The sequence below is a fragment of the Ochotona princeps genome, chromosome 16 (genome assembly GCF_030435755.1).
Source record: "Ochotona princeps isolate mOchPri1 chromosome 16, mOchPri1.hap1, whole genome shotgun sequence".
In the NCBI taxonomy this organism is placed as follows: domain Eukaryota; kingdom Metazoa; phylum Chordata; class Mammalia; order Lagomorpha; family Ochotonidae; genus Ochotona; species Ochotona princeps.
Window position 1 is genome coordinate 55,770,073 of NC_080847.1, and position 27,312 is coordinate 55,797,384.

Genomic DNA, 27,312 nt, shown 5'->3' on the forward strand with positions numbered 1-27,312 from the left:
CATCTCTGGATCTCCCCCCCACCCCGTCTGCTCCCTGCCCACCACTGGCTCGCCAGCGCCCTCTGCAGATTCCACAACCCACCCTCTCCAGGGCTGACACTTCCACCCTCCTGCCCTCCGTGGGCCATCTCCCACCTGCCAGCCGGTGGCCCGGCTGCCCTCCCTCCCTGGGGTGCTCCTGTGGGCGCCCTGGCCACCTCCACCCTGGCTCAGCCACCACACCTTGTCCTGCAGGTCCTGCCTTATCAAGAAGAAAAATAATAATTACCACTTGGGCTCTGCTCACCACACTCACCACTTCCTGTGCTTGAGTGGGCTGGGCCCTCCCAAATTCCCTGTGAGCTGGGCTTGGTCGCCCTGGCTTTGCAGACCAGGGGATGGGCTCCAAGAGATCACAGGAGCTGACACTGAAATCAGATCTGTGGGTCCGGGGCAGTAGCCTAGCAGCTAAAGTCCTAGCCTTGCAAGCACTGGGATCCCATATGCACGCTGGTTCTAATCCCGGCAGTCCCACATCCCACCCAGCTCCCTGCTGGTGGCCTGGGATGGCCCAAAACCTTGGGACCCTGCACCTGCGTGGGAGACCTTCGCTGCCTTCCCAGGTTAGCAGGGAGCTGGATTGGAAGTGGAGCAGCTGGGACTCAAACCACAGCGCCACTGTAGATGGAGGCTTGACCCACTGCACCACACACTGGCCCCATGACTTATTTCAACACTCAACTTGGATGTTTCCACGGCTGAGGCTCTGTGACCCCAGAGGCCAGGCCACACGCACCCCTCCACGTTCCCCAGGTCCCCCATCTGTGCAGCGCCTGTCCCCCCAACCCCAGTCCCCTGCGTCCCAGGCACCCACTTCCACACAGAGGCGTCTCAAGGTCCGGGGCCTGAACCTGACTCACGGCTCCCTGGCAGGGCCTGTACAGGCCTGGCGCGCAGGGGAGATTAAATAGCTGTTGAGTGAATCAAACACTGGGCCTCGCGGGAGGAAGGTTAACAGACACGCACGTTGAGAGCATCACAGTTTTATTGGCAAGTTTCGGGGAGCAGCTTAGATCCGCCCGATCTCCCGCAGCTTGGCCACCAGGTCCTCGGTGGTCTCCACCTTGACGCCGGCCGTGCGCTGCGGCGGGTCCTCCACGCCCAGCACCGACAGCCTTGAGGTCAGGTCCACGCCCAGCTCCCCTGCCTTCAGCACCTCGATCTTCTTCTTCTTGGCTTTCTGCAGGGGAAGTCAGGAATCTCAGGGCGGCCTGGGCCCCGCCTGCCCTCCTGCGGCCTCCTGGACCGCTCCTGCGGGGTGGCCTGGGCCCCGCCTGCCCTCCTGCGGCCTCCTGGACCACTCCTGCGGGGTGGCCTGGGCCCCGCCTGCCCTCCTGCGGCCTGGACCGCTCCTGCGGGGTGGCCTGGGCCCCGCCTGCCCTCCTGCGGCCTCCTGGACCGCTCCTGCGGGGTGGCCTGGGCCCCGCCTGCCCTCCTGCGGCCTCCTGGACCGCTCCTGCGGGGTGGCCTGGGCCCCGCCTGCCCTCCTGCGGCCTCCTGGACCGCTCCTGCGGGGTGGCCTGGGCCCCGCCTGCCCTCCTGCGGCCTCCTGGACCCCTCCTGGACCGCCCCTTGCAGCCTCAACACCACTAGGACCCACAGGCTCTGGGGGGGCATGGTTCCTCCTGGCTGCCCTCCTGGGGTGCCAGGTGCGGCAGGGCATGCGGTAAACCCATCCTGGTGGGAACCAGTTGGTGGATGACCCATGGAACCTTCCCCATTGGCTGGAATGACCCACGGAACCTTCCCCATTGGCTGGAATGACCCACGGAACCTTCCCCATTGGCGGGAATGACCCACTGACCATCCTCCTGACCGTGATGGGGAGCTGTCAGTCAAGAGGCTTCCTAAACCCTCCTTAATGAGCCTCTTGATCGAATCAATCCTCTTCATTTGGGCAAGATTCCCCATGGACTCTTCCCATTGGCTGCAGGGCACCCAGCGAAGCTTTCCATTGGCTGCGGCGACTTGAGCCTCCCTGTCAGCCAGGCGGGAGTCCCACTGGCACCCCCAGGCTCGCCTCCCCCCACTCCTCTCCACGCTCACCATGATGTTGGGCAGCGTGGCGTAGCGCGGCTCGTTGAGCCTCAGGTCGGCGGTCACCACGGCTGGCAGCTTCAGGCGCAGGGTCTCCAGGCCCCCGTCCACCTCCCGCTCCACCTTCAGCTTGTCCCCCTCCAGCGTCACTTGGGAGGCGAATGTGCCCTGGAGGGGAAGGGGCCCGGTGGACCCAGGTCAGGCCAGGGCAGCCCCGGGTGGGGGGCCGCTGCTGAGCGCCCACCTGGAGGCCCGAGGACAGGAGATTCAACCCTGGGTGGGAGCATGCAAACAGACACCCCTGGGCACCGGCGTTGGGGCACAGCGCGTTAGGCTGCTGCTGGCGATGTGGGCATCCAGTAAGGGTTCAAGTCCCGGCTGCTCCATTTCCCATCCAGCTCCCTGCCATTGCGCCTGCTAAAGCAGTGGCAGAAGGAAGAGGAGGGGGGAGAGGAGGAGCAGAGGGACGAGGGGCAGGGGCACGAGGGGCAGGGGGACGAGAAGGCCCCTCTGAACGGGTGAGTGGTGTCTGAGCAGGGCCCAGAAGGTGAGTGAGGGGCCCAGGAGGCCTTGGAGGGAACCTTGCTCCAGGAGCTGAGAGCAGCATGTGCAGCAGCCCTGGGTAAAGCCAGGCTGCAGGGACAAGGCCCCGGACCCTGGCAGGTGCTCCCTGCTCCAGCCTCACCTGCGGCCAGTCCAGAAGCCCAGCCGTCATCTGCCCCGTCTGGTTACAGTCGTCATCGATGGCCTGGGAGGGGAGCGAGTGAGCCGTCAGCACCCACACGGGGGCCGGTGCAGCACCCCGGCCTCGGGCTAGACCTGGGAGGGGTCAGCGCATGTTCTCTCCGGATCAGGGTGGCCGGTCCAGGCTCTGGGAGCCACGCGGCTCACGAGCGCTCAGCCCTGCCTCAGTGGGGGCAGCAGCAGCCATGGGGAGCGGGGTGGAGTGTGCGTGAGGCTGCCTTACAGGGCAACGGCCGAGGGCTGCTCGCCCAGAGGGACTCTTCACCCAGGCCAGGTTAAGCGACTGCTCATCCAGCGCCACACGGGGCCTCCTGGCATCCCTGCTGCTGTGATCAACAGAAGGGAGCCAGGATCTCCCTGGGGGGTTGGATGGGCAGGCTTTGGGCCAGTGGGAACTTCCCAGCCTGCACCCCTGTGATGGGGGCTGGACCCAAGGAGGGGACGAGGCCGTTCTGGCTACTGGTATCATTAGCTTGGAGATGTGGGACACCAAAACAAGCCAGGGGGCAGGGCCTCGTGTCGCACACGGGTGACCGTGGGCCAAGCCATGCCTGAAGCTGTTTACGTGGGAGCGAGAAGGAGCTTTCTGGGTGAAGCCAGTCTGAGCTGCATCTGACCAGCTCATGCGGCCTCTCTCTCTCGGGGGGCAGCCCTGACAGTGGGACAAGCAGCACATCAGTGAGCCCTGCCCTGAGCCCAGGCTTCCAGGGAAGTGGCCCCAGCCCCCAGCCCCTGTGCGTCCTCTCGTTTCTGGCTGAGCCAGCTGCTCAGGCCCCCCAGCCCGCTCCCCAGCCCTCTCCTTTGGGTCCTGGCTACCTCTGCCCACTCTACCCTGCACCCCACCCTTCTAGCCCAGCCTCCAGACCCAACTACCTGATTCCTGTCACCCTATCGGCCTCTGGCTTTCTGGTGGGCTGAGCACCAGTGGGGACAAGGGCACTGCCTGCTCTCCAGAGCGGCCAGGGAGCTCCACATGGCACTTGCCCGGGGCCCACCGTCTTGGCCCTCGGCAGTCCCCCCCCCCCCGATGCTCCCCACACATGCTCCCAGGCCAGGTCCAGCCCTCCGCATGGCTCCCGCCCACCTCTGCTCTGCCACCTCCTCCAGGCCCCGGCCTTCCCCGACCATGCGCCGTGTGCATCAGGCCACGGCTTCCAAGAACAAGGGACTTTTCTGACCCCAGCGTGACCTGCCCTCCTGGCTCAGACGGCAGTCATGGGTCATGGCAGGGTGACAGCTATTCACCCCGGGGACGGGGGCAGGGCCACCCATGCTTGTCACCACACATCCCGTCCCCAGAGAGGGCCTGCCACACCCACCTGCTTGCCCAGCAGCACCAAGTCCACCTTCTCCTTCTCGGCCAGCTTGGCCAGGACTCGGGCCACCTGCAGGGGACCCAGGCGATCTGCCTCGGCGGGGGACACCTCCACATGGATGCCACGGTCGGCGCCCATGGCCAGAGCTGTGCGGATGGTCTCCTGCCAAGGAGAGATGGCTTCATCGGGCTTCTAGTCCGGGGAGGATCCAGAGGGCAGGCCTCCAGCCCCTCCTCCCTCACACCAGGGGTCCAGCCCTCCTCCCTCACACCCAGGGGTCCAGCCCAGACCCTCCTCCCTCACACCCAGGGGTCCAGCCCTCCTCCCTCACACCAGGGGTCCAGCCCTCCTCCCTCACACCAGGGGTCCAGCCCTCCTCCCTCACACCAGGGGTCCAGCCCTCCTCCCTCACACCGGGGCCAGCCCTCCTCCCTCACACCGGGGCCAGCCCTCCTCCCTCACACCGGGGCCAGCCCTCCTCCCTCACACCGGGGCCAGCCCTCCTCCCTCACACCAGGGGTCCAGCCCTCCTCCCTCACACCAGGGGTCCAGCCCTCCTCCCTCACACCGGGGCCAGCCCTCCTCCCTCACACCAGGGGTCCAGCCCTCCTCCCTCACACCAGGGGTCCAGCCCAGACCCTCCTCCCTCACACCCAGGGGTCCAGCCCTCCTCCCTCACACCGGGGGTCCAGCCCTCCTCCCTCACACCGGGGCCAGCCCTCCTCCCTCACACCGGGGCCAGCCCTCCTCCCTCACACCAGGGCCAGCCCTCCTCCCTCACACCAGGGGTCCAGCCCTCCTCCCTCACACCAGGGGTCCAGCCCTCCTCCCTCACACCGGGGCCAGCCCTCCTCCCTCACACCAGGGGTCCAGCCCTCCTCCCTCACACCAGGGGTCCAGCCCAGACCCTCCTCCCTCACACCCAGGGGTCCAGCCCTCCTCCCTCACACCGGGGGTCCAGCCCTCCTCCCTCACACCGGGGCCAGCCCTCCTCCCTCACACCGGGGCCAGCCCTCCTCCCTCACACCGGGGCCAGCCCTCCTCCCTCACACCAGGGCCAGCCCTCCTCCCTCACACCAGGGCCAGCCCTCCTCCCTCACACCAGGGGTCCAGCCCTCCTCCCTCACACCGGGGGTCCAGCCCTCCTCCCTCACACCGGGGCCAGCCCTCCTCCCTCACACCGGGGGTCCAGCCCTCCTCCCTCACACCAGGGGTCCAGCCCCTCCTCCCTCACACCGGGGGTCCAGCCCTCCTCCCTCACACCGGGGCCAGCCCTCCTCCCTCACACCGGGGGTCCAGCCCTCCTCCCTCACACCAGGGGTCCAGCCCCTCCTCCCTCACACCGGGGGTCCAGCCCTCCTCCCTCACACCGGGGCCAGCCCTCCTCCCTCACACCAGGGGTCCAGCCCTCCTCCCTCACACCGGGGCCAGCCCGGCCTGTCCAGCGCACCTGGCACTGCGTGGGCCCGCAGCTCACGGCGATGATCTCCTTCAGCAGCTTCTTCTCCTTGAGCCGCACAGCCTCCTCCACGGCGATCTCGCAGAAGGGGTTCATGGAGTGCTTCACGCCATCCGTCACCACGCCCGTCCTGTCCGGCTTCACCCGGATCTGTGCGGCCACAGGGAGGGGGCGCGTCAGGCTGGACAGCTGCCCGGTGTGGGGAGGGGGCAGGCCTCGCCCCGGGTCCCGCAGGGACAGAGCGGCACGGGACTCCGGAGGCGGGGCCTCTGCAGGGTCACAGCTGTCCTATCGCATCGTCGCCGTGTCCCCTGGTGTCCCCAAGCGACCCCTAAACTCACAGCACACATCACGTCCCGTGGGCTGCAGCCCTCCCACCAGCCCTCACGGCTTCTGCAGCCTCTCTGTCCAGCAGGTGGCTGGCTGAGCCCACGAGAGCGCATGCCAAGGCCCTGGGGTTTGCAGAGTCGAAGGCGGCCCTCGTGCCCTCACTCCAAGGCTAGGCTGCTGAGACAGGCATGGCAGGGCCCCTGTACAGATCCCCACCCTGATTCAGGGCATCCCACCTGATACAAGTGGCTTTGGGACGAATGTGCTCTGGGTGAGGTGACCAATTATGGGGGACTTGTGGGTGACTGAGGGAGGTGAGGGAGTTCTGGTCTGAGTCGGGGAGAGCTCACGTGGGGGCTTTGCAGATCTGGGGAAAGTGGAGCGTGTGCCAGACAATGGCAGTTGGCCTCTGCCAGCTGGGCAAGGCCAGGAGACATGGTGTGCCCAAGGTCAGTCACATCCCGTCCTGAGGTTCACTTAAGTGGGGAGGATTTGGGGTTCCAAGCCAGCCCACCTGGGCCACAGGTACTGCTGGGCCGTGACCCCCAGAGCAAGAGGGCGGGGAGTGTGGCAATGGACCCACTGTGTTTCCAGATCATTCTGGGTTGTTGGTGGAAACTATTAGGAGCCAGCCAGGGGGGGAAGGGCAGAGAGCTAGGTGGTGAGGGCTCAGGCAGCCGTGACAGGACACGCAGAAGGGCGTGACGCCAGGGGCCTTCAGGCTGCACCTGGCAGGCTGTGGGGCGGCGGGAGACCAGGCAGCCAAGGACAGCTCTTGGCCTGGCGGCCTGAAGGTCAAAGGGGCGGGCTCAAGGTGACGCCGGCCACAGGGGGCTGGGGCATGTGGTGCTGAGCAGCACCCCGAGGAGGCCCAGGGGAGCCTCGTGACCCTGCCCACTCTTCCCGTGGCCGCCCCCGAGGAAGGATGTGGCCAGAGAGATGCTGCAGGCAGCCTGCGTCCCTAGGGCATGCTGGGACTCCCCCGTCGAGGGCTGAGCGGGGAGGGCTGTCCCTGTCTCCCCCTCAGACAGGATACAAATCAGAGCTGGAGCGGAGGAGGAAGACACGTCTAGGGCACCAGTAGTCACTTCCTGTGGCTGCTAGCTCACTTTTTCTTTAAGATGTATTTATTTTTATTGGAAAGGCAGATTTTACAGAAAAGAGAGACAGAAAGATCTTCCATTCACTGGTTCACTCCCCAAGTGGCTACAATGGCCAGAGCTGAGCCAATCCAAAGGCAGGCGCTTCTTACAAGTCTCCCACGAGGGTGCAGGGTCCCAAGGCTTTGGGCCGTCCTTGACTGCTTTCCCAGGTCACAGGCAGGGAGCTGGATGGGAAGTGGAACAGCCAGGACTTGAGCCGGTGCCCATATGGAATTCTGGCACTTTCAAGGGGAGAATTAGCCAACTGAGCGATCGCACTGGGCCCCTACTATTCTATGAAAAGCTGTTTAACACTAAAACTAAGGCTGGGAGCCAGAAAGGAGCAAACACCTGGAAGAAACGCAAGGGGCAAGACAGGTACGTGCCAAGTGTCTCCGCCTGGCCCCGGCTCATGGGGCGCAGGAGGCGGCCTCTGTCGGGCAAGGCACAGCTGCTGCCGCCGGAGCCATCCTTCCTCCTTCCCAGCCCTCCCAGCCTCCCTTGCCATAAAACTCTGCCCACAACAATGCGGACTGCGCCCTCTGCCCAGCCCACGTCCCGCTCTCACCCCTGCCCTGCCACCTGTCTGTCTCCTGCCCCAGAATGCCCACCCCACAGGACAGGGACTCTCATGGCTTCTGCCCGGCCCTGGCCGCTGCACGGCAGGTGGGGAAAGGCATGACAGACAATTTGCTCGCCATGGGTTCCTTGTCAGAACCTGCTCCGGCACGGCCACTGACTCGCCAGCATGCAAACCTGGCCTGGTGTGGTGATGTGGTATGCCGATTCTCCACCTGCAAGTGCCAGCATCCCATATGAGCACCGGTTCAAGTCCCAGCTGCTCCAGTTCCCATCCAGCTCCCTGCTTGTGGCCTGGGAAAGCAGTAGAGCATGGCCCAAAGCCTTGGGACCCTGCACCCGTGTTGAAGACCCAGAGGCTCCTGGCTTTGGATTGGCTCAGCTCTGGCCATTGTGGCCATTTGGAGGAGTGAGCCAGTGGATGGAAGATCTTTCTTTCTCTTCTTTTCTCTGTGTAACTCTGACTTAATAACTAAATAATAAAATACAACAGGTTTCTCGTCGGGGCTGAGACTGGGGAGGGCGCAAGCCTCTGGCTCGAGGGACAAAGGGTAGAACTTCCTGCCATGCAGAAGTCGCACCAGCTCCTCTGCGCGTGGATGACCTCTCAAGCCTGAGTTGGCTCCAAGCTGGAAGAGCACTGTTAACCTACATAAGGCAGGAAGGAGTTGGGCGTGAAGGTCAGGGATAGCACGGGTGCGGAGGGGGATTTGTTTGTCTTATGGGCAAGGTTTGCTTTTTTCCTCAAAAGCCGTGGTGGTGGAGCCGGAATGTGGCTCCGCCTGCAGTGCTGGGATCCCACAAGGGCATCAGTTCATGTCCCAGCTGCTCCGCTTCCCATCCTGCTCCTTGCCCGTGGCCTGGGAAGGCAGTGGAGGACGGCCCAGAGGCTTGGGACCCTGCACCCACATGGGAGACCCAGAGGAGGCTCCTGGTTTCAGCTCCGGATTGGCGCAGCTCCAGCCGTTGCGGTCACTGGGGAGAGAATCATCGGACGGAAGATCTTCCTCTCTGTCTCTCTTCCTCTTTGTGTATCTGACTTTCAAATAAAAATAAATAAATCTAAAAATATAAAGCAGTGGTGGCTGTACACTGAACTAGGCCATTCGCCACCAAGCACACCAGGCCTTCAAATGGGAACGGGTGGCGTGAGAAGGACGCGATGCCTTCCGCGCCCGGGCAAGCTTATCTTCTGCTTCTTCGTCCCGGGAGGAGTGTGGCAGCATCCCTGGAATCACATTTCCCCTTCCCCCTCGGCCATGGGCCATGCCACATTGGCTCGCTCACCCTGACAGCCCGTGAGCAGCTGCTGCAGTGGAGGCCCAGCAAGGCCCGCGCCCTGCCCGAGGTCAGCGGCATGGCAGAGCCAGCGCTCTGTCCCCCAGCCTGTCCTGGGAGCCTGAGACCCTCAAGGTCCCCATGTGGTCCCATGGTCGAAGAGATCACACACACACACACACTCACACACACCTGCACCACCACTCATGCAGGACACTCTTTACAAAGCAGCTTCTAGCTCCATAAGCTCCAGGCCTGTCCTCCAGTGTCCTCTGTCCCCTGAGTCCCTGGCCACGTGCTGGGGCACAGGGCAAGCATGACAACAGCCAAGGTCAGGCTGGGGGCAGAAGACAGTGTGGCCAGCAAATCTTCGCTGCTCTGGCCACGGCCAGCCAGTGGGCCGGCAGCTGGAGAGACAGGCCTGAGAGGGGGGCACCTGGCTTCCCACACACAGCCCAGTGAGGGTGTGTGCCAGCCTGGCACCATGGCTCAACCGACTTATGCTTCCCTGCAAGTGCCAGAATCCCATACGGGTGCCAATTCGTGTCCCAGCTGCTCCATTTCCCATCCAAGCTTGTGGCCTTTGGAAAGCAGTGGAGGACAGCCCAAAGCCTTGGGACCCTGCACCTGTGTGGGAGACCCAGAAGAAGCTACTGGTTCCTGGCTTAAGCTCAGCTCAGCTCCGGCCCTTGTGGTCACTTGGGGAGTGAGTCATTGGATGGAAGATCTTGCTCTCTGTCTCTCCTGTAAATCTGACTTTCCAAAAAAAAAAAAAAAAAAAATCTCTGATTAAAAAAAAAAAAGCTAGCATCAACTCCATGGCTGAGAAGACTGCACAGCTCAGCGACATGCAAAGGTGCCCCAGCAGGGAGTGAACCCAGGCAGCTGGGCTGGGCGCCCACGCCCTCAGTGGTCCCACAGTGCACCTGTTGCCTGAGTCGGCCCCGAATGCATCACACAAACCCTGCCAATTCCAAGAAGGGGAGAGATACGGAAGCAGTGAGGAAGAACCCCACACTAGATCATAGAGCCGCAAGACAAGGGGGTGGCTGGGGGACACGCCAAGGGCTGTGGGGACAACTCCGAGGACTGTGCGGACACGCCAAGGGCTGTGGGAACACGCCTGAGGACTGTGGGGACACGCCGAGGGCTGCGGCTTTAAGTCGGGAAGGCCTTACAGAGGCGAGGTTGTGAGCTCTGCAGGCACACGCCAGTGGCTCAGCCCTGGCTCCCAGCAAGGGCTGTGGGTCTGGGGAGCGGGGTATGGTGCCAGGGCAGCTGGGCGGGCAGGACCCCAGGCCAGAGGGGCAGCTTCCAGGAGGAGGTGATATTGGATTTGATACAACAGGTGGCTTTGGCAGGCCAAAGAGAGGGTGGAAAGCAGAGAGGCGGGAGGGGCAAAGCAGCCTGCTCCACCAGCAGGTGCAAAGGGTGGCGGTGCGGGTGTCCTAGCAGGGATGAGGCAGGCCAAGGGTGGGGCTGCGGGAGGTGAGGAAGGGCAGGCAGACACAGTTGCACATCCGGGTTGGCCTGGTGTTCAGGTAGCTGGCAGGGTCTGAATGACTTATTTGTTCCTAAAGGGGCCTGGACAGGTCCAGACAGGACGTCCCAGGGGCAGGAGTCGAGGGGAACGGGCCTGCCCTTCCCCCTCTGTCCTCTGCTGGGCCAGGCTTTGCGCCGGGCAGAGTCCAACAAGCTGAGGGGGCAAGGAAATGACCCTAGATGCCCCAGGCAGGGGTGGAGAAGGCCTCAGGGGCGGAGGAGGCCTCAGGGGTGGAGGGAGGCCCAGGGGTGGAGGGGGTCCAGGGGCTGGAGGGGCTCCCAAGTTGGGGGAAGGAGTGGGAGGGCTGACTCCTGGGAACAGTCGGAGAGGAGAGGAGACCTGGAGAGTGGAGGTCTGGCAGTCGCCACAGCAGCAGGAGGCACCTGCCGGCCGCTGGCCGAGGGGTGCAGGTGGGACCCACACGGAGTGTGGGGCTCGGATCCGCTTGCTGTGTGTGTGTGTGTGTGTGTGTGGCCCCTCTCTCTGCCTTCCAGCTTCCAAGCCAGGGTCTCCGGCTGTTGCCCAATTCCTGGCCCCCCATTCCTGCAGGGGTGACTCTGAGCCACACCCCCTCCAGACGACGCCCCCCCCACCTAGCTGAGGGTCAAGGTTCAAGGTGAACGCCTTGAACTTTCACCTTGCTTCCCGGTGACCGCGTGGCTGCCGGGGAGAGTTGCCTGGGAAGTGCGGGATGACGTTCTCAGGGTCGGGGACCCCGGGGGGCTCTGACCGTCAGAACCTCACAGCTGTGACTTTGCCGGGGTCAGAGGTCACGGGAAGACTCCCCCCCCCGACACACACACACACACGGAGTGGCACTCCGGGTCCCGGAAGCTCGCGGCCGCAGGGTCCCCCGCAGGTGGGCATGGTGGTGGGGAGGGCCCGGTCACCTTCACAGCGAAGTCGATGACCCTCTTGACAGCCACGAGCGCGCGCAGCTCCGCCATCTTCCCGCAGCAGCGCCCCGCGGCCGCGTCAGTCAGCGCCCGTCGCCCCGCCCCCGCGCCGCCCTGCGCCTGCGTGCCCCCGCCGCCTGCCACTCCGCCAATCAGAAGGCCGCGAGGCCGAGCGCGGGGTGTGGCCAGCGAAGGCGGACCAGTGATGGAGCTGAGTGGGCGGGGCGGAAAAGTTGTTGCGCCAGGGGGGCGTGGCGGGGAACTAGGGGAAAGGTCGTGCGGGGAGCGCCACGGGGTCCCCCCAACTCTCGCCCTGCAGACCCCTTCTCCTCCACGCCCGTGTCCCCGCTCCCCCAGAAAAGCACGCGGAGCCGCGCGGCTGCAGCCTGTGTCTTTATTCTGCACCAGGCAGGCCGCGCTCACAGGCACACCGGGAAGCTGCTGATGGCGTCCGTGCTTTGCACGATCATGTCTGCCAGCAAGAAGCAGAGGCCTGGCGGGGTGGGGACGGAGGGCGGGTGAGCAAGGTGGGAGCCGGGAGGGAGGCCGGGCGCGCCCCGGGGACTGGGACCTGGGTCCAGGAGTCGGGGAGGGACAGAGGAGTGCAGGTGCTGGGGGGCAGGGGGAGGGCAGGTGCAGCGAGGTGGGTGATGGACGGCCAGGCGCGCCCCCCGGGGACTGGGACCTGGGTCCAGGGAGTCGGAGAGGGACAGAGGAGTGCTGGGATTTGGGGGTAGGGAGAGTGGCCTACTGGTGGGGAAGGGTGAGGGGGTGGGTGGGCGAGGGACGGGGGCTGCAGGTGGTCTAGGGGCAGGGGCGTCCCCTGGACAGGGTCCACCCTCTTCCCCCTGCCCTGGTTACCCGCCAGAATAGAGAAGGGTAAAGCCAGCCACCCCGAAAAATAGGACCAGGAGAAGAAGACGTCGTTTTTCCAGGCGTTCTTCACTGTGTATCCTGTCAAGGCGGTCAGCAACAGCAGCCCTGGGACCGGCCGGCCCGCACCTCCAGGTGAGCGGGTACCTTCCCTGGGCCACGCCCAGGCCACGCCTTCCACAGGCCACGCCTCCCGGGCCACGCCGTCCACATGTCTTCCCCAGGCCTTGCCTCCCAGGCCACGCCTTCACCAAGCCCCGCCTCCAGGGCCACGCCCACCCAGTCTCATCCCAGTTACTCGGCCACACCCACACCTGCCCCCTTCCCCAGCTATCAGACCCCGCCCATCCTCATTGGCCACGCCCAACCGGCCCCAGCCCCGCCCCTGGGGGGTCCCCCTCCTCCCCAGACCCCCAGATCCCCTCATCTCCCCTGGCCCCCCGGGGAGCCCAGCGCTCTCTCACCGACGAGGAAGAGGCAGGCGCAGGCTTGCTGGCCCCGCAGCGACCCGTCCTGCTGGCACAGAATCCGCAGCCCCATCACCGTGGCCAACACTCCGAAGCCGGTGGCCAGCACCATGCATGCCCCAGTCATAGACAGCATGGCTGGGGAGACCAGGCCGCGTCAGCCCCAGCCCTTGAGGGGTGCTGCCACCCCATCCCACCGCAGTAGGGGACCGCACGCGTGAACGGGCTTGGAGGGCCTGAGCCCCAGTGGGCTCATATGGGGCTGCCAGTGTGCGGCAGTCCGGCCCGGGGGGCGCTCACTCTGGCACGGGGTGTTGGAGCAGGTGCCTTGGCTACACTCCTGCCACAGGCCGCTGTGGCCACCATGGTAGCGGATCCAGTAGTTGCTGCTGGTGGACAGCACCTTGAGGATGTTGGCCAAGAAGCTGAGCAAAGTGCCGCCCGTCTGAAGGCTGTGTTTCACGCCCATGCCACGCAGCCTGCGGCAGGGGCCACACGGCAGGACTGGCCTCTGCTCCCGGCTGCCCCCTCCCCTGGAGTGCCCAGAGGCCTGGCCCGCCCCTAAAGCACTCACAGCACCCAGCTTCCCAGGCCTTGGCAGACAGCCCAGAGAGGCGGCGGGGGGAGGGGGCAGGAGGCTGGGGTCTCTGTGAGGCAGCCGGGGTTCCAGAACCCCCTCCCCAGGCACCCCTTAAAGGGACACCCCACCTCTCTCTTTTACACACACACACACACACACACACACACACACACCGGCAGCTCCTTTAACAGATGTTACATCACAGGCCACCACAGTTAGACCTGGTCCTTCTAGACGCTTCTCTTTCCCTGAGCTCTCCTGGGCCTGTTACCCTGACCCTGTCAGAGGGGAGCCCGCCTCACCCCTCCTGCAGTCCCGGGCCCCTGACACTCAGCCACACCCCATCTGGCCGCAGGCTCCAGACCCCTTGCAACCCTGTATGTCCCATTCCTTCTGCTCATGCAGTCCAGCTGGCTTCTTCGTGCCCACGCCGGCTCCCTCTCCCCGCTGTGGCCAACCCTCCTAAGCCCACCCCACAGCTGGCGCTGTCCCTCCCCGGGGTCACGATGATCATGCAAGAGCCAGATTCCAAACCAATCTTTGTTGAATGAATGAAAGAATATTCAAGGGTGCTGGGGAAAGGCTGGGGAGGGGTGGGGGTGGAGGTGAGACCAGGCCTCAGCAGACTCCAAACTCGCCCGCAGTTTCACAGTCCTTCATAGCCGGCCCGGCGGCTGTTGCAGTGTGCAGTCAGACTCAGGGCACCTGGGGTGCCAGGGAGCATCAGCGGGTGGCGCTCCCACCCCCATCCTTGCCTCCCATCCTGGCCCCCCATGGCCTCCCACGCCCCCCACCCTCCTGAGCTCCCCAGGGATGCAGTCATAAGATAGTCACCTGCACAGAGAAGTAGGATGGCCGAGACCCAACCCAGGTAGAAGGACCAGGAGAAGAAAGTCTGGACCTGGGGGTGCGGGGTCTGGTCCCACCGCTCGCTGGTGTACACCGCCATGGCCACGATCACACACAGGACTGCGGGCGAGAGACGTTCAGCAGGTGCCCTGGAGCTCGCTCCCTCCTGCTGCCCAGCCCAGCCCCGCTCCTCACCGGCAGCGAAGGATGTGATGGTGGACACCAGGGGACCGTTGCCTGGGGCTGACAGTGAGGCGAAATAAGACAGCACCAGGAACCCCGCAGCTACCAGGGCAAACAGGGCAGCCAGGATGCTGAAGGTCTGTGTCGCGTGGATGTAGCCTGGCAAGAGACAAGACTGAGAGCTGTTCTGCCTCCCCCTCCCCAGAACAGCCCACTCCTCCTCACCTACCTGCCACTGGGTCCCCAGCTGCTTGGGGCCAGAGCCCCGTGTGAGTCGAGAAATGCGGCCCCTTGGCCACGATCCAGTAATCGGTGCTCAGAGCTACCAGGGTCGACAGCAAACCCAGGCAGCCAACCAGCAGGGCCAGGGAGCGGTGGGGTTCCATGGAGCCAGCTGAGAGGAGGAGTACGTGCACGCACACCCAGGGGTCTTCCAAGCCCCAGACAGCGCGAGCAGCCAGTGGGCAGCAGCAGGGCCCGCTGGGAGTCCTTGCACCCCACCCCACCCAGGGAGGAACGTTTGGTTTCACACAGTTCCCGGCAGAGAACTCTACACACACTCCCCCTTCCTGAGTTGCACAGACAACGGTCCAATCCCCCCGTTAGCCAGGGTAAGGGAGGGCCCGAGGCGGGGGTGTCTGCTCCTCCGTGGTTTAGGTGTGGTTTAGCGCTTGCCTCTCTGTCGCAGGTTCTGTAAGTCCTACCCGTGGAACCCTCAGCACCCCAGAGGGCTTCCTGGAAGCGGTGAGACCAGTGGCGATGGCCAATCAGGCCCTGGGCAGGAGTGGGCCGGGGAGGGGCGAGGTGGCCACAGGGGGACAGTTGGGGATGTGTCATGCTTTCCTGTGGTTCTGTAGCTTTTCATCTTCACCTCTGGGGTCTCTGCCAAAGGAAGGGGCTGGTTAAGGGGGAATGGTGTACGTGTCACAACTTCAGGTCTTGAGGGAGGAAGGGGTGGACCGGTGCGGAGCCAAGATTCCTGGGTTTCCCAGTTGGAGCTTGTGTGCAGGATGGACAAGTGCTACCAACATTTCTGAAAGGTTTCTGGAGAGGAAGCACTTGCCCCACATCCTTGGTGAGTTTGGAACCAGCTGTGCTTGCGCTGGCTTCCCCGCACCCACCAGGATCAGGGCAGTGGCAGCCCGGGGGTAGGAGGGTCTCAAGGGTGCCAGGAAGGGACCCTCAGCACTCCCAGCACCAGGACTTGGGTGGTGTCTCAACTCTGAGCAGGTGCAAGGGGAAGGTGTGCCACGGCCCAGGTGGAAGGGCCAGGCTAAGGTGAGTTCCAGAGAGAGGGGTTCCTATGGGAGCGTTCACCAGGCCAGCCCTAAGCAGCCCCGCAGGCCACATCCTTTCCCTTAGGGGAGACCCCCGAGTGGCAGCCCCCAGCAAGGACACTGATTGCCCCCGGGAACATGTTCACAGAGCCAGTTGGAAGTCCCTGATGCCAGCAGCACAGATGGGAGCACAAACAGCCTGGGTCAGGGGCCCCCATGAGCAGCAGCAGCTGGCCCGACCTCGGGATGTCTGGCCAGATGAGTGGTGAGCAGGGTCCAGTCTTGGCTATGACCCCATGGCGAGCCAGTCCTAGCCTAACCCCAGCCCCAAGCCTGCTCCACCCCTCGCTTAACCCTGCTCTCTTCTGACAGGGAAGCTGCTGCCAATCCCATCTCCGACCCTAGCTCCACCCCCAATCAAACCCCACATCCTGCTCAGATGTGACTCCACATTTCAAAGTCAATCCTATGCTGTAACGACCACAAGCTCAGTACCGCCTCACACCTAAACCCAACACCATCCTTACCCCCAGCTCCAAACCCCAGTTTATCCCCATGCCTACCCTCAAATCCAACACCATGCCCAAACCCAACCCCTCTCCGTCTTTACCCCAGCTGCCACCCCATGCCAAACCCAGTCTCCACCCCCAAACTTATCCCTATTCTCAACCCTTCTCCAGCTCCAGGACCACACTCACTGCCTCGTTCATTCCACCCTCTAGTTCCTACCTTGCTGGCCCGCTTTCATCCCTCCTGTCCAGTCTATGGCCCCACGTGGGCCTGCACCTGAACACGCACATGGAGCTGCTGATGGCTGAGCACGGGCCCAGGTGCTTGATGCCCCTGGACTGCACGCCCCACACAGCAGGGGCGGACTGCGACCACCAAGCAGAGCTGCTGGGGCCTGCGAGCTGGAGGTGCCTGGTGTGTCCTGTCGGCTTCCCTGGGACGTGTGCTCCGGTTCCTCTGGGGAGCATTGCCTGAGGGGTATGCCCCCACAGGGGGCATCGACACTGCCCTAGGCCTTGGTCTCCTCCATCTCTGCCAGTCTTACCCCAGCAGTGCTGGTGTTTTGGACTTGCCTGAAACCCTCTCCACCTTTCTGCTGCCTCTTCTACCCTCCCCAAGTCCGAAGTGTCCCCAGCAGCCCCCTAGGTGTCACGGGACACCCACAACATGACTACCCAGGGAGGGGGGCTGTTGTGAGCCTCTGCCTGACCCCAGGGCCCACCCTGACCACCCCCAAAACTGAGTCCTTCTTCTACTGGTGCTGATGCTGTCTTCAGAGCCCACTGTCCCAGGGCTGCACCCCCTAGTCTGGGACTCTTCCCCAGGCTCATTGCACCTAGAGCTTCCTGGATTCCCTTTTCCCTTCTCCCACCATCCCCATACCCTTGGACCTCAGGGATCTTAAGACAGAAATGGCATCTCAGGGCTTGGGGGTTCTGGCCACATGGCACATGGCAGGTAGGATCGTTGGTCTCAGTGAACCTACATTCTGTTAAAAACATGGATCCCCAAAATAAAACAGAGCATGAGCTGTGAGGTTGGCATCCCGTGAGAACACCAGCTTGAGCCCGGCTGCTCCACTTCTGACCCAACTCCCTGCTCATGTACTTGGGATGGCCCGAGTGCTTGGCCCCTGGACCCACGTGGGAGACCCGGCTGGAGTTTCAGGTTCCTGGCTTTGGCCTGGCCCAGCCCCAGCGGCTGGAGCCAATCAAGGAGCGAACCAGCAGATGGGAGATCTCTCTCTCGCCCTCTAACAACACTGCCTTCCAAATAAATACACAGTTATGGCAACCACCATCACTTTTATGGGCCCCACTCTATAATGAGGTTTAATGTGGTCTACCATCATGGTAAAACGATAGTGATTCCCAAACTCTAACATTACAGTTGACCCAGTCAGTCAGTACGAATCAGCCTGCGTGAATACTGATTGTCTCCCAACACTCTGTTGAGTGGACATCAGGTCCTTGGCGCTGCCTTACTGAAAGCTGGAGAGGGAAAGGCTTCCAAAAGCAGACACGAAAAACACACCGCCCGGCCCCAGCCCCCCGCAGGGCCCCCCCACCTTGCTGCCACCTTCCACCCTCCACCCCCAGCACCCTTTGCAGCAAGACCAGCATGCAGCCCAGAAGGATCGGGCTGTTGTTCAGCCCCTGGACAAGGGACTTCTAAGTCCTTGGAAGGACTGACTTGCTAAGAACTTCCTGCTGACCACACCAGGTAGTTTTTGTAAAAGCCTGATTTATGCAGGGGCGGAGGGGGGTGGCTGTACTCTGCCCATCTCACTGCTGGAGGGGCTGCAGTCTGAGTGACCAGGGTCAGCAGGTGATCCGTGTCTGTGAGACGAATCACAATGCAAACCCTGGACGCTGAGTCCCAGGGGACCGTCTCTAGTGACATGATGACTCCATTACACTGTGGCTGTCTGCCCCACTCCAGGGAGAGGGGACAGCTAGAAGCTCCCCAAGGTTACCCCAACTCTGTCCCTTGTGCCGTTTGCTGATCTTTTAAAGGATGTATTTGCTTATCTGATCAGCAGAGTTAGAGACAGAGAAAGATCTGTCTGCTGGTTCGCTGCCCAAGTGGCCACGATGGCCACGATGGCTGGAACCGAGCCGAGCTGAAGCCTGGAGCTTCTCCTGGGTCTCCCTTGCGGGGAGGCAGGGGCCCAGGGACTTGAGCCACCGTCTGCACTAGAAGGAAGCTGGATCGGAAGTGGAATAGCTGACGCTTAAGCTGGTGCCTGTGCACGATGCCAGCGGCAGAGGCAGAGGCGAAGCCTGCCTGTGACGCACAGTGCCCGCCCCTAACTTGCTAATTTTCAAGCTGTGTCCTTTCATGCAGAAAAGAAGAGGCTGAGTCCCCCCAGTTGCTAACCCATCTCCCCCAAAAGGCACTGGCCTGTGCCTCAGGACCCAGTCCCCCCGACCCACATATCTCCCTGGAGGCCTCCTCACTCCAGCAATCAGATTTCGATATGAGTTGAAGTAGAGACAAATAGGGGCCAGAGTGGTTGATGCCAGTTCGTATCCCGGCGGCCCCACTTCCCTTCCAGCTCCCTGCTTGTGGCCTCAGAAGGCAGCCGAGGACGGCCCAAGGCCTGGAGGAAGTACTGGCTCTCAATTTTGGATCAGCTCAACTGTGGCTGTTGAGGCCATTTGGAGAGTGAAGCAACACAGAGAAAACCGTTTTTATGTAAAATTTGCCTTTCAAATAAAAACATCCAAACTATAGTAGGAATTCTTGCTTGGTGGAATTTCGCTTCTGGCTTGGAATGGATGGATTGGAGGGCGTGGAGCAGAGAAGGGTGCAGCTTGGATCCTGTTTTAATAAAACAAGCTGGACACTGTTCAGGAATATTCTATAGGGAACAAGAGGAAGGTGAGGACAGAAGTAGGGTGGAGAGTTCGGAGGCTGTGGCAGTGACTTAAGAGCGAGGTGATGGTTACAGCTCGGACCAGGGGGCTGACAGTGGCTGAGCAAGAAGCAGACACCTGCTGGGCGCACCTTGCAGGCAGAGCCAATTCTAGCTGCTGACAGAGGTCGGAGTGGCAGGAGCCGAGGACACCAACGTCCTTGGCTTCGGCAGCTGGATAAAGTAGGGCTTGTCTTTTTGTAAGATGGGGAGACGGTGGGAAGAGTACTGGGTGTGTGTCGGGGGGGGGCGGGCGGCGATCAAGACCTCAGGAACTTATTTTTAGACCCGTGACATTTGAGGTGCCTGGTCTCAAGTGGAAAAGTTGAGTGAGTAACGAGTTGAGTGGAATGACAAGACCAGGATTATCCGTACTACAAACATGACTGCGGTCAGCCCTGGAGAATACGTCTACTTCCATCATACTAGTTATGATTTTGGGGGGCTGTGGGAGAAGGATGTGTACAGTATCTTCATTTCCATTTCCTCAGGGCTGTCCTGCGGTTAACTCCTGGGCAGGCACTGCGTGACTTACCTCTTCCCCATCCCTACCGAACCTTGAGCAATGTGGGCCACCCCACACCCATCACTGTTTCCCCCCACCCTAACCACTCACCGCTGTGTAAGAGTTTCACATCATGTTTATTAGACCCCAAAAAGTTCCTCTAAAGGATACCGCACATCTCTAGCAACCTGCCTGGTGGGGTGAGGTGGGAAGGGGGCTTGGGTCTCCTCCCCACCCTCCAGCCAGGCCCTATCCTTCCTCCTTCCCCCCACCGTGGGGACCCAGGAGCCAACCACCCCGCCTGGTGCCCAGGCTCCAGCCCCATCACGCTCCCAGAAACCCAGATCTCAGGTCTCTCTCCCTCCTTTTCAGCGACTTCATTTTCAGTTCTGGGAGAAGCTGGGGGGACACACGTGGGCTCAGCGGGGCGTGGACAGGCGCCGGCACTCATGCATCCGGTAGGCACACACGTAGAAGATTCCTGCGTGAGAATGGATCCCAGTCGATACTGTTCCCACCGCCCAGGATTCTGCAACACTATGCTGGCTTTCAGCTTGGCTGTCCCACAGCCCATAGACACCTCATGTATGGAATTTGCATTCAACCTCCCTGCGGTCCATGTGGGCACCCCTTGCCCCCAACCCTGCCATTCCATCCTCCCAAACCCTGCCTTTCCCACCCCTGGGTCCCCCAGTACCTGCGAAGAAGGTCATGAGCAAGGCCACCCAGCCCAGAATGTAGGACCAGGAGAAGCGCCAGTCCCCAAAGCGACGGCCGAGGAAGCTGACCGTGACACCGGTGTAAATGGCCAAGCCCAACAGGACAAAGAGGGCTGGGGAGAGAGGGCGGGAGGAAGTGGGCGGGTGACCACGGCTGGGGTTGGGTGTGGAGGATGATGGTAGAGAAAGGAGTTGAGGTGGGTTGGGGACGGGGAGGATAAGCAGGAGGTTGAGTTGGAAGTGGGATGGGGATGTGTTACACTATGAGGAATTTGGTGGTTGTCACCTAGTTTCAAGTAAAGAGCATCCCTGTCACTCATGGGCCAACGGGTGATGCCTCTGGTCTCTAGCAAGACCAGCGACGTGATGAGGGGGTGGATGCGTGTTGGTGGGTGGGCCGAGGGGGTGCTGCGGGCCGCCTGGCACCAGCTTTGTCGCAGAAGGGAGGAGCTGGAGAGTGAGCTTCATCAATGACCAGTGATGCAGTTGGCCAGGCTTACACGATGCCAGGCCAGTGAAACCCTGGTGCCGAAGCTCAGTGGGGGCTTCCTTGTCTGGGACCCCCGCAGGAGGGTGGCGTCTGACCCCAAGGAGAGAGACCACTGTCCTCGTTTGCCTGACCTTGAGTCACATCCTCTTGTGCTCAAACTGAGACTGTAAGAAGGAGAGCTTCCGGCAAGTATCTGATCCTGACTGGTCCTGGGAGCCCCTATGTTGGGAAGCCAGTTGGTCAACGGGGCGGTGACACTGATAGATTGCTTGTTTTGTGAGGAGGGGTGGGCTCACTGGGGGCTGTGCCCCGGAGGCTGTGCGGTCCACCCATAATTCTGGGGGTAGTGGTGTTAGTGTAGGGTGGAGATAGGAGTGGGCCAGGCTCAGGCCTATGGTCGCGATGGGGTCGGACAAAGGATGAAGAGGAGTAGAGGTGAGAGGGGTTGGGGGCAAAGAGGAAGAGTAGAGAGAGTGGGGGTATTGAGGGCATGGATGGGGTGGGGAGACGGGAATGAGGAAGCATTGTGAGTTGGGGTGTGGGGGCACGGAGAGGACAGGGAGATGGGGGCAAGAAGAGGATTGGGGTGGCGTGGATCACTCACTGGAGGCAAAGAACATGATGCCAGCTGAGAAGGGCCGGGAGAGGCGGGTGAAGGCGGACTGCTGCGCGAAGGCCAGGACGCCCATGACGACGCCCACGGTGGCACACAGGGCGGACAGGATCATGAAGGCCCGGGTGGCGTTCCAGTATGCTGCAGGGGACCCCACGGTCACGCCCAGGTCTCCTCCACTCCCAGTGCGCAGGGCAGGAAGGGGTCACCACAAGCCTGGGGACCACCATACCTCCTCCTTCTCTCCATCTCCTCCACTTCTTTGCAAATGCCATCTGCTTCCCCTACAAACTCCTTCTCACCCGGCAAAGCCCAGCTCCCAAGACACTCCTCCCTCTGCCCCGCTTCAGGCCGCTGTTCAGAGCCCAGCTGTTGGCATGGCTATGGAGGCGGGGCATGCAAAATTGGAATTTTTTTTCTTTTTCTGAAAGAGCTGCATATCCAAATGTGTATGTGAAAGTCTCTCCAGATCTTTGAAATACTGGCCAAGACTTTAGAGGTGCTAAAATACCATGCAAACCAATTAGCCACACGCGCCACTGTGGTCTGTACTCTGGAAACCAAGCTAAGGGCTGTGACTTACTCAGCTGCTGGGCCAGGACAGGCCCTTCCACTGCCCCCTGCCTCAGTTTACCCCTTCAATAAACAGGCATCACCTTGTCCCTCAGGGCTGACTCAATGACACGAAGCAGGTGCCTGTCACTGTCACAGAGCTCAGGGTGGGGTGGGGCCTTCTCCCATCCCTCATCAGGAGAACGGGGTCAAGTCTTATTCAAACAAACCGTTGGCTCGCCCTCTTAGCTGAGCGACACAGAGACGTGTCCGTCCCAACACAGCGCTCAGCACAGCGCGGGGCACGCAGCAGGCCCTCGGGAAAGGCTCCTGCTTGCTCCTGGAAGCAGCCATCTGTCACCAGCATGGATTTGCTAACATGTTACATGACAGCACTTCAACAAGCTTGTGGAAAAATGGACCGGAAGAGCAGCTGGTTTTGATGCAAACAGCTGTCGACATTCATGCATTTTTTAAATGAGTTTTTGTTTCAGATTTTAATTTATTTATGTATGAACTGGACAGGTAGATATACAGAGAGGAGGAAAGACAGAAAGGAAGATCTTCCATCTGCTGATTCACTCCCCATGTAGCCTCAATGGCTGGAGCTGGCCAATCCAAAGCCAGGAGCCTCTTCTTGGTCTCCCACACGGGTGCAGGGTGCTAAGGCTTATGGGCTGCCCCGACTGCCTTCCCAGGCCACAGGCAGGGAACTGGATGGGAAGTGGAGCTGCCAGGACACAAACCGGTGCCCATGTGGGATCCTGGCACATGCAAGGCGAGGACTCCAGCCACTAGGCTACCGTGCTCAGCCCTTTTCTTTAGTTTTTGAACATAGTTTTTCCATGAAGTTTTTGAATAGTCCTTAGTTACTCTAGCATATAAAAGTATATTCCACAGGATTCATGCATTATATATGTATATTTAGTATATACTATGTCTCACATAAATATATACAATATATCACATTGTTTCACAGCACAAGGTACAATGTACCCTTAATATCCTAACTGTATTTACTTAGATTCTCCTACAGTGACTCATATACAATGTTACCAAGATGCTCTGCTCGACACATGTTATCTGATGTACTCTGTGTCTGTGTTTATGGCTGCCAGTCCCAAGCAAGCCTCTCTAAAGCTTCCTGTCTCAGAACCCCCATGGCGCACAAGCACCACACGTCCCTCCCTGCAGGCTGGCTCCCCGAGGCAAGGCAGGAGACAGCTTCCTGCGCGTACCTGCCATAGCCCAAGACTCTTCTCCCAAACCCCGCAGGAGAACAGCTTTCTGAGGCAAAACCTGCTTTGTGGGAACGTAAACAGCTGTAGATCCAAGACACAGGTGGCCAGACGCATGGCAGGTGGTCAAATCCCACTCTGCCCAGGATTTTGGCACGTGTAGGGTATCCGCTTGGCTTCTGCATGCCATGGTGGCTATCATGTTCTCATCCACAGCTGTCAGAAAATGCCAGGCTGGCAGCGACCTCAGTTCAGCCTGCCATGCCTGTAAGTTTCCTGAGTCAGGAAATGCCACCTCCTGCAGCAGCTGACCCCAGGGCCACCGCTCACGGTCTCTAGTTGCCAAACACCCAGAGGGAAGGGCACTGCTCCCTGGCAGGTTAAGCTGCTGTCGTAGCCCGAGCATTCCACATGGACACAGGTCCGAGTCCTGGGTGCTCCACTCCTGACCAGCTCCCTGCTACTGGGCCTGGGAAAGCAGCCGATGGCCCACATGCTTGGATCCTGCCACTCACATGACAGAACTGGAAGAAGCGCCTGGTTCCCAGCTGTAGCCCAATTCCAGCTCTGTCCCCTCCCTGCTGAGTGGCCTTGGGTAGGTCCCTTCCACTGTCTGTGCTGTAGGGCTCCCATCCCCTCCTCCAGCAGCCCTGCGCCCCTGCCAGCCCAGGCTCACCGATGCTCTCCGTCTGCAGGAAGCACTTGCTGCCCAAGCAGTACCGCCACAGGCCCTGGTGGGCGAAGGACCCCGACAGCCGGTACTGCATCCAGTGGTCTGTCGCTGTGGCCACCACCAGCAGGATGGTCCCCACCCAGGCACAGAACAGGCCTCCGCCCAGGAAGCTGTACATGGCGATCTGCGGGCAAGGGGAGCCTGGAGGAGGCGCTGCTGAAGGCAAGGTGGTGGGATGGGAGTTACCAGGGCTCTGGAGGTAGAGATCTGGGTCCTGGGGTGCAAAGGCTTGGGGCCTGGACCCCTGGGTGTGAGGGAGGAGGGGCTGAGGGAGGAGGGACTGGGGCCCTGGAATCCTGGGTCAGAACGAGCAGGGGCGGGGCTGGACCCCTGGGTGTGAGGAAGGAGAAGCTGGGAACCTGGATTTCTGGGTCTGAGGGAAAAGGGACTGGGGTTACCCCTGGGTCTGCGGGAGGAGGACCTGGGAGCCAGGACCTTGGGTCCCTGGGAGAAGAGGGTCTGGGGGCTGGGACACCACATCCCAATGAGAGGCAGGGAAGCACCTGTCCCCTAGGACCTTGGGGAGGGACCAGCTGCGGATCCCGGACCCAATGCCTACCTGCGCGGTGGAGCCTGCTCCAAGCCCTCCTTCTGCCTTGGCCTCTCTGTGCAGACTGAGCTGGCCCAGCTCGCTGGGGGGCCTCCCTGGCCCTGCGGCACAACCCCTCACCCAATCCCTTAAGCCTTCCCACACAATGGCTCGGCCATCCAGCAGCTTCCAGCGGGCAGAACTGCAGCCGTGGCAAAGGGCCTCCGAATGCAATGCGCTGAGGCAGGGATCCAGGGGCTCCCACCCGCCACCCCCACCCTCTCCTGGCCCCACTGGCCACCCTCTGTGAACTCCCCTCTCCCCACAGGCCTTGCTCACAGCACCCGGCTGCCTAACTGAACACACAGGAGAGACAGACAAGGCACACATTTATTCTCAACCAAGGCCTCCCCTTTGGGGAAGCAGAAACAGGGCAGGGGGTGGGGCTACAGGTGTGTGTGTGCTGATCGCTGGCCGGAGGCTCCTGTGGGATAACAGGGGGTGGTGGGGGATGGAGGTGGGGCGGGGGCTTGGAGTTGGGAATGCAGGTGAAGCAGACTTGAGGGCTGGGCTGAGAGGCTGCTCAGGACTGAGCATGGAGAGGGCGTCCAGGCTCTCCGACAGCCCCAGGGGGGCTGGGCCTGGGGTGCCAGGAGGAGAGTGGAGCTTGCGAATGGGGAACCCGGGGTACAGACGGGACTGGAGCCAGTCATTGGCTGCCGGCTCAGGAGCGGGGTGGGAATGCCCAGAACATGGTTAGGGACCAAAGAGACAGATGTGGGTGTGAGGTTCCGGCCTTTTCAGGCTTCTGAGCCAAGTCCAGGGTCCACCAGGGAAACTTCCAGGACTTGCCCCTAAGGCGGGGGGGGGGGGATGAGAACAGGGTCTTTCCGGGGATTTCTCTCACAAGGCTAGGGTCACTCTTGGCTTCAGGAGAAACCCCTCACCAGGTGACAGGGGGCCTGGGTACCAGACCTCCAGGGTCCTAGTACTCAGACTCCCAGTCTTCAGCAGTCGGGGGTGTCTCCGGGGGGGGCTCCAGGCCTTGTGCTTTCTTCCCATCCTGGGTGGGCAGCGGCGGTGTTGTCGGTCGGGTCTTGGGGCCAGCCCCAGGTCTCCCCGGCCAGCCTCTCTCGGGCAGCTCAGCCCTCCCTGAGCCCCATCGCTGCTGACCCTGGCCCTGACCTGGACTCGGGCCCGGGCCCTGGCCGCGGCCTGGCCTGCGCCATGCTTCCCACCCGCTGCGGCCCCGGGGTGGCCTCTTGGCCATGCTGGGTTGGGTGCAGCAGTCCTGGGCCGAGCATGGGCAGGCAGGCATAGACTGCTGGAGGCTGTAGGCCCCGAGGAGGGCGCTGTGCAGCAGGTAGGAGAGGGCGTCCAGGCGGATGGGCACGGTGACCGAGGCCAGGCTCTCGGGCAGCCCCAGGTGGGCTGGGTCTGGGGTGCCCAGGAGCGAGGCTGGGAGGGCTGGGAAGGATGCAGCAAGACATGACTCGGTCTCAGGCGACGGCAGGGGCAGGTTGCTCCTAGGACAAGAGGACGGGTCTGAGGATCTTAGACTCAGCATTTTCCTGCTGCTGGGTTACCTGTGCACCTGCCCACGGCCCCGACTTCTTACCTTCCCCTCTGCACCAGCCCCGCCGTGCACCTCGGCACATCACAGGGCATCCAGCTGCCCCCCTTAAGCTGGGGGCTCAATTCTTTGACTTTGGGGGAACCTTAATTCTTCGCATCAAAAACAGGTTTGGTCAGTGCCAGGACAAGGGCTGGGTGTGGCCAGGGCTCCCACCACAAGGACGCCGGTGGTGTGGCCTCCTCCGCGTCTGTGCCCTGTGCCGTTCTCGGAGATTCCCATCTGACACATCCACTTCTCTTTCTCTAAGCCCAGGGTTAGCTCTGTCCCTTCAAACCCTCTACGACCTGGCTTCTCTGCCATCATCCCCGGAGCCCTCCCCCGCTCAGCTCTTCCACCGCCCTGGAGCGGGGGAGCTGTGGGTTGGCCTCTCTCGCTAGACCTCTGCGCCCTCTCTCGGGGTGTCGTGCAGGCTCTCTGTTTCTCACCTGTCGGACTCAGTCTCGCCCTTCGGTTGGTCCATCCTCACCAGGGGGTCTCCAGCGTCTTCCAGCAAGTTCCACGGCCCTGGGCCTTGGCGGAATGGCGGCAGGCGGGGACGTTGTTCCCGCAGTGCGAGTGCAGAGCGCGCAGAGTGTCGCCCCAGGCCGGGTCTACAGCCTCAACGCCCAGCACCCCAAGAGGCAGACTCCTCCGCCTTGGGCCTCAGGGGGACCGAGTCCCCAGCTCCTTCCGGCTGACCTAGGAGTGCAAGCCCCAGTCTCCTCCCTCGGCCCCTACAATCCAGGCCGGCAGCCTTCTTCATACCTGGGGAAACCCACACCCCAGCTCTTTCTCTCTCAGACCTCAGGAGTCCTGTGTCCCTGATTGTCCTCCATACCCCATACTGCATGGTCCTCCGAGCTTGTCCTTCAGCCAGAAAGGGATAGTCAGGAGGGGGAATGTGGGTCCCTGGACATGGCAGGAAGTTGCAAAAATCCTGTAGTGGGTTCTGAGAATTGCTCACCGCGTTCCCCCCAATGTTGTCATTGCCCACGGTCCCAGCTAATGACCTGTGATGATGGAAGCCCACACCTGCTCTGCTATTGAGTCTTTCGTGCCCTTGGATTCTGGGCTCCCGCACTGCAAGCTTCTCCGTCTGCAAGCTTCTCCGTCTGCAAGCTTCTCCCCCCTGCAGCGCTGCTGTCTTTCCTTGAGGGTAACAGGGCAGCGATGGGGGGTTCTCCTTTTTAAGAATAAATTTATTTTTGATGATGCTGACATAGTTGAGAAGGATACAGGCCCATGTGGACCACTGACGAGGCCGAGAAGGGTTGAGGGATGGAGGGGAATGGATGATGA

The 27,312-nt window shown here is 61.9% G+C and overlaps 5 protein-coding genes across 6 annotated transcripts; all 5 read right to left on the minus strand.

Annotated features, from left to right (window-relative positions):
* Positions 1-1,006: 1,006 nt before the first annotated feature.
* On the minus strand, positions 1,007-11,490 carry ETFB (electron transfer flavoprotein subunit beta). Its single transcript, XM_058674148.1, has 6 exons — positions 11,358-11,490; positions 5,587-5,745; positions 4,140-4,298; positions 2,762-2,824; positions 2,086-2,244; positions 1,007-1,219 (listed from the first exon to the last, which is right to left on the minus strand). Exons 1-6 carry the CDS (start codon positions 11,412-11,414, stop codon positions 1,049-1,051), a joined length of 768 nt encoding a protein of 255 aa, XP_058530131.1. The 5' UTR covers positions 11,415-11,490; the 3' UTR covers positions 1,007-1,048.
* A 253-nt stretch (positions 11,491-11,743) lies between these two features.
* Positions 11,744-13,372, minus strand: CLDND2 (claudin domain containing 2). 2 transcript variants are annotated; one of them, XM_058674515.1, is made up of 5 exons: positions 13,278-13,372; positions 13,004-13,182; positions 12,701-12,841; positions 12,225-12,317; positions 11,744-11,856 (listed from the first exon to the last, which is right to left on the minus strand). In XM_058674515.1, exons 2-5 carry the CDS (start codon positions 13,170-13,172, stop codon positions 11,783-11,785), a joined length of 477 nt encoding a protein of 158 aa, XP_058530498.1. In that variant the 5' UTR covers positions 13,173-13,182; positions 13,278-13,372; the 3' UTR covers positions 11,744-11,782. The 2 variants fall into 2 exon arrangements, with proteins under 2 accessions (XP_058530498.1, XP_004597002.2); XM_004596945.2 differs by having other exon boundaries at positions 12,225-12,344.
* A 433-nt stretch (positions 13,373-13,805) lies between these two features.
* Positions 13,806-14,713, minus strand: NKG7 (natural killer cell granule protein 7). Its single transcript, XM_004597134.2, has 4 exons — positions 14,545-14,713; positions 14,328-14,474; positions 14,118-14,252; positions 13,806-13,988 (listed from the first exon to the last, which is right to left on the minus strand). Exons 1-4 carry the CDS (start codon positions 14,699-14,701, stop codon positions 13,930-13,932), a joined length of 498 nt encoding a protein of 165 aa, XP_004597191.2. The 5' UTR covers positions 14,702-14,713; the 3' UTR covers positions 13,806-13,929.
* A 4,929-nt stretch (positions 14,714-19,642) lies between these two features.
* LIM2 (lens intrinsic membrane protein 2) lies at positions 19,643-23,987 on the minus strand. Its single transcript, XM_004596944.3, has 4 exons — positions 23,813-23,987; positions 21,338-21,487; positions 20,222-20,356; positions 19,643-20,005 (listed from the first exon to the last, which is right to left on the minus strand). The coding sequence occupies exons 1-4, from the start codon at positions 23,985-23,987 to the stop codon at positions 19,944-19,946; spliced, it is 522 nt and encodes a 173-aa protein (XP_004597001.1). The 3' UTR covers positions 19,643-19,943.
* Positions 23,988-25,362: 1,375 nt separating this feature from the next.
* On the minus strand, positions 25,363-26,606 carry C16H19orf84 (chromosome 16 C19orf84 homolog). The gene is made up of 2 exons (XM_004597133.2): positions 26,460-26,606; positions 25,363-25,924 (listed from the first exon to the last, which is right to left on the minus strand). The coding sequence occupies exons 1-2, from the start codon at positions 26,492-26,494 to the stop codon at positions 25,384-25,386; spliced, it is 576 nt and encodes a 191-aa protein (XP_004597190.2). The 5' UTR covers positions 26,495-26,606; the 3' UTR covers positions 25,363-25,383.
* Positions 26,607-27,312: the final 706 nt, after the last annotated feature.

What these genes read in the sequence shown, in the direction of transcription:
- LIM2 (XM_004596944.3), bottom strand. Translation starts at nt 23,987, where the DNA reads ATGTACAGCTTCCTGGGCGGAGGCCTGTTCTGTGCCTGGGTGGGGACC. An exon ending in CCTGCAGACGGAGAGCATCG is followed by an intron (nt 21,488 to 23,812) that starts GTGAGCCTGGGC and finishes GGTCCCCTGCAG; the next exon opens with CATACTGGAACGCCACCCGG. An exon ending in CATCATGTTCTTTGCCTCCA is followed by an intron (nt 20,357 to 21,337) that starts GTGAGTGATCCA and finishes CTCTCTCCCCAG; the next exon opens with CCCTCTTTGTCCTGTTGGGC.
- C16H19orf84 (XM_004597133.2), bottom strand. Translation starts at nt 26,494, where the DNA reads ATGGACCAACCGAAGGGCGAGACTGAGTCCGACAG. An exon ending in GGCGAGACTGAGTCCGACAG is followed by an intron (nt 25,925 to 26,459) that starts GTGAGAAACAGA and finishes CTCTTGTCCTAG; the next exon opens with GAGCAACCTGCCCCTGCCGT.
- CLDND2 (XM_004596945.2), bottom strand. Translation starts at nt 13,172, where the DNA reads ATGGGCGTGAAACACAGCCTTCAGACGGGCGGCACTTTGCTCAGCTTC. An exon ending in CTCCAACACCCCGTGCCAGA is followed by an intron (nt 12,842 to 13,003) that starts GTGAGCGCCCCC and finishes TGGTCTCCCCAG; the next exon opens with CCATGCTGTCTATGACTGGG. An exon ending in ACCCTTCTCTATTCTGGCGG is followed by an intron (nt 11,857 to 12,224) that starts GTAACCAGGGCA and finishes CCACCCCGCCAG; the next exon opens with GCCTCTGCTTCTTGCTGGCA.
- ETFB (XM_058674148.1), bottom strand. Translation starts at nt 11,414, where the DNA reads ATGGCGGAGCTGCGCGCGCTCGTGGCTGTCAAGAGGGTCATCGACTTC. An exon ending in TCATCGACTTCGCTGTGAAG is followed by an intron (nt 5,746 to 11,357) that starts GTGACCGGGCCC and finishes GTGGCCGCACAG; the next exon opens with ATCCGGGTGAAGCCGGACAG. An exon ending in CCACGCTGCCCAACATCATG is followed by an intron (nt 1,220 to 2,085) that starts GTGAGCGTGGAG and finishes CTTCCCCTGCAG; the next exon opens with AAAGCCAAGAAGAAGAAGAT.
- NKG7 (XM_004597134.2), bottom strand. Translation starts at nt 14,701, where the DNA reads ATGGAACCCCACCGCTCCCTGGCCCTGCTGGTTGGCTGCCTGGGTTTG. An exon ending in CATCACATCCTTCGCTGCCG is followed by an intron (nt 14,253 to 14,327) that starts GTGAGGAGCGGG and finishes TCTCGCCCGCAG; the next exon opens with TCCTGTGTGTGATCGTGGCC. An exon ending in CATCCTACTTCTCTGTGCAG is followed by an intron (nt 13,989 to 14,117) that starts GTGACTATCTTA and finishes CTGGCACCCCAG; the next exon opens with GTGCCCTGAGTCTGACTGCA.